Source organism: Podospora anserina, chromosome 4 (assembly GCF_000226545.1).
Source record: "Podospora anserina S mat+ genomic DNA chromosome 4, supercontig 4".
Lineage (NCBI taxonomy): Eukaryota > Fungi > Ascomycota > Sordariomycetes > Sordariales > Podosporaceae > Podospora > Podospora anserina.
In genome coordinates this window covers 880,369-888,431 of record NW_001914850.1, presented here as the reverse complement: position 1 = coordinate 888,431, position 8,063 = coordinate 880,369, and the positions used below count along the sequence as shown (strand labels likewise).

Below are 8,063 nucleotides of genomic sequence, written 5' to 3'. Positions count from 1 at the left end.
GCCCCTGCGGCACCTGCCAATTAATATCCTGCCTCGGCGCCTTAATATCACAGGTCTTGCAGTGAATGCAATTCTGCGCATTGATCTGAAACCTCACCCCCTCCTCCTTCCCCTCATCCTCCACATACTCGTACACCCCCGCCGGGCAGAACCTATTCTCCAACCCCTTCCACCTCGGCCACGTCTCCCTCGTGTGCTTCTCCCAGTCCTTGACCTGCAGATGCACTGGCTGGTCCTCCTCATGGTTCGTCCCCGTCCTGCTCACACTGGTCAAGATGTCAAACGTAATCTCCCCGTCGGGCTTGGGGTACTCAATCTTGCTGCAGTCCTTCGCGTCCTTGGTCGCGGCGTGGTCCTGCGTCTTGTGCTTCAGCGTCCAGGGGACACGTCCCTTCAGAACAAACGCCTCGAGGCCGGAATACAGAATCCCGCCGTAGATTCCCAGAGGAGAATGAAAACTAGGGCGCATGTTCCTCACTTCTTTCAGCTCCTTCCAGATGCTCGACTTCCTCAGGGCATCCTCGTAGTCATAGAGGAAAATGGAGTTGTTATCCGGAACCTGCAGCGCGTTCCACGCCGCTTCGGCAGCCAACATACCGCTCTTCATGGCATTATGCGTCCCCTTCACCTTGGGCACGTTAACAAACCCAGCCGTATCCCCAATCAGCGCCCCTCCCGGAAAAGCCACCTTGGGAATCGACTGAAACCCCCCCTCCACCAACGCCCTAGCACCATAAGAGATACACTTCCCCCCCTCCAGCACACTCCTGTAAAGCGGGTGCTGCTTCAGCTTCTGAAACTCCCCATACGGCGACAGCCACGGGTTGTTATAATCCAACGCAACCACCTGCCCAACCGAAACAAGATTATCCCCAAAATGATACATCCACGCACCCCCATACGTATCCATCGGCAGCGGATACCCCATACTATGCACAATTTTCCCCTTCTCAAACTTCTCCGGCTTCACCTCCCACACCTCCTTAATCCCCAGCCCATAAGTCTGCGGCTGCCGACTCGGACCTCCAAATCAAACTTCTTAATCACCTGCTTGGTCAACGACCCATGACACCCCTCCCCAAAAAGCGTAACCCTAGCATGAAACTCCATCCCCCTCTCAAAACTATCCTTTGGCTTCCCATTCCTCCCAATCCCCAGATCATTCGTCGCGACACCCTTGACCGACCCATCAGCCTTGTAAAGAACCTCGCTAGCCGCAAAACCGGGATAAACCTCTACCCCGACCTCCTCCGCCCGCTCCCCTAGCCACTTGGTGAATTCGTTAAGGGAAACGATGTAATTCCCGTCGTTATGCATCTGAGGCGGAGTAGGGCAGGGGATGGCCCATTTTTTGGTCAGGAAGCTCATCGAGTCCTTCCCCGCGGGTGTGGCGCCGGTGAAGCGGTTTTCATTGTCTTCGGAAAGCCAATCGGGGATGAGCTCGTCAATGGCGGTGGGTTGGATGACGGCTCCGGAGAGGATGTGGGCGCCGATCTCGCCGGCTTTTTCGAGGAGGAGGACGCGGAAGTCGTCGTTGCCGGCGGCGTTGGCTAGTTGCTTGAGGCGGATTGCGGCGGAGAGGCCTGCGGGGCCGCCGCCGATGATACAGACGTCTACTTCGTCGGATTCGCGGTCGATGGAGGCTGGGTCGAAGGAGTCTTCTTCTGCGGAGGTGGAAAAGTATAGACGGGTTGAGGGGAGCGTAGGGAGGGTGGCGGCTGTCCTTTGGAGGGGATAGGTTGAGCGGGAGAGGGTGGTAGGTCGTAACCTGCTGGGGGTTGTGGATGATATGCCCCTAATCCCGCGCGCGAGCTGTGGTGTCTGTACCCTTGTCGTCGAGGTAGCTGTGAGAGAGGGGGGGGTTGCAGTTGCGGCTGCCCGCCGGTAGAGGGTCGAGGTGAGTCTTGAAGAGGCCGACATGATGACTGTGTCTTTTGGTCTATCCTATTCAAATACAGTGTCTGTCTCGGTCGTCGAAGCGGGGGGACAAAGGGAACAATTTCGGCCGAGAGAGTATAGGTCTATGACCACATACGGCGTTCTTTCAGTCAGTTTCCCCAAGAAAAATTCCACAGCCGCGGGCAAACAAGAAACAAACAAGACAGCAGCAGAAAAGACGAGGGAAAGGATTGCACAGTCAGGGGAGGAGAAAAGAATCGCACTTGGTCACTCCGGCTTCCTCTCACACACAATTCAACCCGCTTGTCTTGTTCCAGCACTCACTCCACTCTCCACTTCGTCTCGAGGGCCGGCTCCGATTTCATTTTTCGGCCAAGAAAGCAGCCGTTCAAATGACGTCCCGCCCGAGGTGCAGCCACTCAAGCCTCTGACATTTGAAAACAGGGTGGGGCATCATTTTCGTGGGGTAAGGGACCCGCCCTAACCCCGCTCTGCCGAGGAAAGCCGCACATGGGAATTGAGGGCATTTGACGGCCAGGTCAAAAAGCTGAAAAGCAAAAACATACAACAGCAGGGGTTCCCAAGTGGCCACCCACCTGAGAACTAATCTGCCGATCATGTAGTATGGCTGCGAGGAGGGGCGACTCTACAAAGGATATATTATTTACTTCAACATGTGGATAAAAGCGTGCGGCTAAATGGTTCATTAAGTATGACGAACTCTGATCTGGATCCTCTGAAAGTGATACTCAGTTAAAGGTACTTTTAGACAATGGTTTAATAGTAGCTAATCAGTGCACAATAATAGGTTATCTTATTTATAATAGTTTTTAATACTAACAAAGAAAATTTATATTATATATTACGAAATATTTTTCTATATATATAAACCATTACTCTCTTAAATTATTATCTTTCCCTAATATTTCCTAAAGCTAGATCGTTAGATTATTATAATAATCTAATAATCTTTTTCCTAAATTATATTTTTAACTTAACAATTTTCTTTTAATAAGCTTATTTCTTATCTCTTTAATTAATTATTCCGTTTTTCTTTCTAATTAGCCGATATTACCAGAAGTTTGTATTTAAAAACGTAATATAATTCCCTTCTTCTTTAAATCGACGCTCCAATAACTTCAATTAAAATTTAACTAATAATTATTTTTTGTTTTGTTTTTAATAAATCTCTTTTTTTCTATCTTTTTCTTTTTATAATGTTTAACTATATAAATAATTAGAAATCTCTTAAAATGCTAAGCTAGTAAAGCCTTATTATCCTAATGTGTCACAGACTAACCATATAGCAAAGCAGAGTGGGAACTGCAGCAGGCCGTGGTGGCCAATCAAGTGAAATGTAACGGCGGAGCTGCAGGACAATGGGGCGCTCACATCTTGGCAGAGGTGAGCCAGGTACGGAGGTACCTAGAGGATAGAAGTCTATTGAAATGGTGAGAAAACACACAAAACAACCACAACATGTGACGAACCCCTGTACAGAACCTCTGAAAGGGATACTGGTTGAAGGTAACTTCTGACAATTGGTTCGGTGCAGCTAAACAGTGCACAACAAGATGTCTCGATGTAAACACAAGATGCCGTGAATACAACTGTGAATTGCATACTGCGGAACTATCTGCAAGCTATCTAGTTCCTCCGTATATATAGACCTAATGCCAAGCCTGGATCATTCTGTTTCTCCCCGGATCATGACCGACTCCTAAGGATCATGAGTGATTCCTGGGAATCGCTCATGATTCCTTCATGTCCCGGATGATCCACCTCTTACTGGTCCATCCTCCTTTCTCTTAATTGGCTGCCGTGCCTCCTCTTCCCTATTGGTTGTTCTTTGCGGGTGTCCACATCATATTCGTGACATGAAGGCATTTCTGTGAATGTATTATTTGGATTACCATTACCTATCTCTATCCATCTCTTCATAATCATCATACATATCACCCCCTCAACGTCCTCCTATTCTGCTCCGGAATCTGATACCTAATCTTCCTCTGATTCTCCTTCACCTTGTCCCAAAAATCATACATCCCATCCTTATCCCACGCGGTTTGCTTCTCCACATATTTCCTCTTCTTCTCCTGTCTCCTCCTCCGTTTCTTCTCCTTCCTCCACATCGGCTCCAGCTTCTGGGTATACCCCTTTTTAACCTTCTTATAGCCCCCCCTTATAATCTTGTATATCCCCTTGAACCCTCTCTGGACTCTCCAGCTGAATGCTGCAACCAGCGAAAAAATGATTAGGAGGATCGAGGTAGGCAGGGAGATCCAGCCGACTTGCTCGAGGTCGGGCATGTGTTCTTCTTGCCAGTTGGTAACGTTCATACCGAATAGTCCGGTAAAAAAGGTGAGCGGGAGGAAGATGACGGTGAAGGTGGTGAAGATCATGACCGAGAGGTTTTGGGACGAGGCGAGCTCGGCTTGGAGGCGTGACCAGCGGACCTCGTCGACTTGGGCTTGGCGTTGGACCATTTCGAGCATTTTTTCATACTTCACATTATCCGTCAGCTTACTGTTTGGTCACGGTGTTTGAGTAGGGGAGAACTCACATCATTCCTCGTCGTATTAACCCTTTCAATCATCTCATTCACCGTCCCCTTAAAATCGTCCAAATACTCCAACGCATCATCCAGCGGCTCCTGCCAATTCTTCCTTGTCTCCTTGCAATGGATCTCGTAGAAATCCTTCATTTGCTTGACGGTTGACTCCTGGTTCTTAAACAGGGTCTGCAGTACCGTTAATTCATCCTTGAGATCTGCCAGTTCGAGTAGAGCAGACGTGTTCTCTCTGTTTTCCCTCTCGGACCTTTCAAGCTCTTTTCTGTGCCGTTTTTTGATCGAGGCTGGGCTCTCCCCTTCCCAGTCAGAGTAGTCGGTGTCCTCGTCGTCTTCGTCATCGTCCATGCTGAGAGATTGGAGCCGGAATTGTTTCATATTAAGCGTCATCCTTTCGGCCAACATGCCAATGGCTTCGTCAAAGAGACGGAAGATCTCCAGGTCTGGGTGGGTGGAACGGTCGAGGAAGACGATGACAGCGTGGTAGACTATCAAAGCAGCCAGGTCGAGAGCGTTTTCGGTACGGCCGGTGAGGTCACCGTTGAGCTCGTTGTATACGCTGTTCCGTAGGTCGGCCTGGTGAAACAGGGTGCCCTCTGTTGGGGTCGAGTACCGGCGAGGGAAGAAGGTGGTGAGGGTGGTCTTGTCAATGGACCAGAGCCAGAGCTGGTCAACCATCAGTACGTAACCGTCTCGAAGCTCGGCCTCGGTTTCTTCCTCGTATTCATCGTCGTCATTGTGGGAGCCGGCGTTGCTCCCATTGGAACCTTTGTTTGAATACATCGAGCTTCCAACCGGCCCAACCTGGGACTTGGTGGCAACACCATTGAGCTGTTTCGTCAGGGAGAAGGCATCCTTTTTGGTGAGCTTGTACAGCATTTGGTCATCATCGCGGGAGTTGGTGTCTCTGAGGGAATGGTGGCCGAACTGGTCCAAGGTCCTACGACAGTTGAGAGGAGGATCGAAGCCAATGTACTCCCAGATCATCTTGAGCTCAAGGGAGTCCTCATCAGCCACATGCTTCGGAACAGGTTTCGCCCTGCCACGCTCCCGACGCTCTCTGATGATCTTCCGGCGCCTGATCATGCTTCGGTAGGTGTCAAAATGAAGGTATGGCATGTAGACAAACAGGCAGTTCGGTGTCAAGAACGATGAAGATGGTCCAACAAGAGGGGTAGGGCGTGGCGAGGTTATGCCTGTATTGGTCAGGTACTTGCAAGTTGGTTTGAGGAATGCTGGCTGAGATTCGGAATGGCGGTTCTGAATGTGCTTCGATTGCCAGTTGTCATAGTCAAAAAGCTTGGAAAAATCGTGCCCTTGAATGTCGGAAAGAACATTAAAGATCTCCTTAACCCAGACCGGGTTGTTGAAAGGCATATGAATCCACGTGAACTTTTTGAGTTGGGGATTCGGCCGGGAAAAGCCAGCAGACGCCCCGAGTTCATGCTCCTTGAGCATAATTTCTGCTTGTTGCCTGGCCAGCAAATCCACGGTCAAGGGCCCATCTCCTGCAAAGTCCTTCCCTTGAATGAACAACGGGTCCGACGCCGTGGTTGATACACTGGCCAAGCTCTCGGGGCTTGGAGGCCGTAGCTCAGGCATAGTTTGAGCTGGAACCCTCAACAGAGCCGGTCTTTCGAGAGCGACAGGTGAACCTCCACTGATGATGATTTCTGGGCCGATCCCAGCACCAGCCTGATGTCCAACATCGAGCTGGCCCTGCGTGATACCGAGGACGTTGGCATCAGCTGTAGTTTCCTGAGGCAACTGAGGTGGCCGCAAGTCTGTCCGCCCGCCAGCCCGATTCGGGCTTCGTACTCTTCTCCTCTTCCTTTGCGATCGATCATGTAACCGTTCAGACAGGCACTTCTCTGGGCCTTTCTTCAAGAAGTCCTTGTAGGGGTATTTGGTGGCATACAAGCGTATGATAGAGCCCGATTCGGCACTCGCGTCCGACCCTTGACCAGCATACTGCTGTGTGGCAGCCATCCAGCCATCTGGATCCTCATAGAACCCAATGACTTCGACTTGGACATGGCTCTTGAGGTATAGTGGGTGGTGAACATGATCCCGGCTAAGCTCTGCCGCTTTCAGGACGGCGCCTGCCAAGTCCCCAAGATATGAATGCAAAATCTCCTCATTATCGGGACCAAAAGCGGCGAGATGCGCGTGGTCACTTTCGACGCCAAAGATATCTTCTTGCCAGATTTCGAGTATAGCAGATTTCACCGAAACCAAAGGGGCAGTAAACTGTACTTCGTTTGTGAACTGGGCACCAGATCCGGAAAGCAAACACTCCCGAGTCTCGTAGAAGGACCAAAGACGGAGCTCGCTGGCAATGTCCACGAATTGCTCGTGCAGCTGTTTTAGCTTCGGATTATTGACGAGGATTTCATCTGTAAGGGACCTGGGGAGTGGCGATTCAAGCTGGAGAAGGTCTTGAATAGAGTCCTTGAGGTTGGGCATCGACATGTAGCTTGAGCCGCGATGTGGTGTTCCTGTTGCTTTGTCAGCCTGGTTTTACCAAACGTCACAATATCAACATCATCACAAGAAGCCTACCAAAGAACGTGACACCATGACAGTCGTCCATTATATCCTGGTACTTTGTTTTCTGGCTAGCTCTCACCAAGGCACTCTTGACGACCAGCCCGCCAATGCTATGCGCAATGAAAAACAGGGGCCGAGACTATGAGATATTCATAATCAGCATCTGATTTTTGGGAAATACACACACGGCAGAAACGAGACAGAAAGATGCATGCACTTACAGAGCCCTTGCGAATGTCCTGCACTTGCTCAAGGAGATCATTCGCCAACGACTTCAAATTCATTCCCTCCTCAAGATGCCGGTGCCTATACAAGAATACCCGAGCAATGTTGACGCGCTCCCGCAGCCTCAAAGTGACCCATGGGCTTGACCTGCGAAGAGAACTCTGGGAGCTGCGGGTGCTCTGGTTGCTGCGGGTGATGTGCGATCCAACCTCGACATGATAGTTGGATTCGGCACTGCTGGAATCGCTGTCGTAGATCCATGTCTGGATCGGATCCGCCCCAGGACAGGGAACGGCAATGATATCTACCTCGGTCTCATCGTAGCCATGGCCGCCCACATCACCCCTATACTCTGCAAATCCAGCGCCAAGGTTGATACGGGGCGGGCTGGGGCTGCGTCCTTTGCTGATGCTTCGGCCGCGTTCCGTAAACTCTCTGGAAGACCGACTGGGAAGGGAATCTTTGAACTGAATCCGTGTTGGTAGCACTTCAAGGGCTATGACCTCTTCGGCCTCGTCTTTCTCCTGACGTTTCTCCGCCCCCCTGTCGATGTCAGCCTTGTCTGTGGGGTTGTTTGCACCAGTGTTTCCGTCCATCGCTCTGTGGACCCTGAAAGATGCCGAGATGGGCTCAAGACGCGAAAGGGAGCTGGTCCAGCGTCCAGTTGGGGTGGTGAAAGTCACTAAACCATGGATCACCAGAAAGATGAAAAGAACAAGAGCATGGGAGAAGCGAGAAGTGATTAAAAGCCTGCCAAGGGCTCCGCCAAGCACGGGCAGGCTGATGAGGGGACAACGGCCAACGACGCTACATATTTGAA

The 8,063-nt window shown here is 50.7% G+C and overlaps 2 protein-coding genes across 2 annotated transcripts, besides 1 other annotated feature; both read right to left on the bottom strand.

Annotated features, from left to right (window-relative positions):
• Window positions 1–31: 31 nt before the first annotated feature.
• Window positions 32–1,920, bottom strand: PODANS_4_8340 (uncharacterized protein; the record flags this gene model as incomplete). The annotated part of the gene is made up of 2 exons (XM_001905959.1): window positions 32–1,009; window positions 1,048–1,920. Coding segments are annotated over 2 exons (1,851 nt in total), but the record flags the coding sequence as incomplete, so codon positions are not given.
• A 534-nt stretch (window positions 1,921–2,454) lies between these two features.
• Window positions 2,455–2,604: a sequence feature (rRNA 5S pseudogene).
• A 1,250-nt stretch (window positions 2,605–3,854) lies between these two features.
• Window positions 3,855–7,839, bottom strand: PODANS_4_8350 (uncharacterized protein; the record flags this gene model as incomplete). The annotated part of the gene is made up of 4 exons (XM_001905958.1): window positions 3,855–4,403; window positions 4,463–6,972; window positions 7,031–7,157; window positions 7,204–7,839. 4 exons carry the CDS (start codon window positions 7,837–7,839, stop codon window positions 3,855–3,857), a joined length of 3,822 nt encoding a protein of 1,273 aa, XP_001905993.1.
• Window positions 7,840–8,063: the final 224 nt, after the last annotated feature.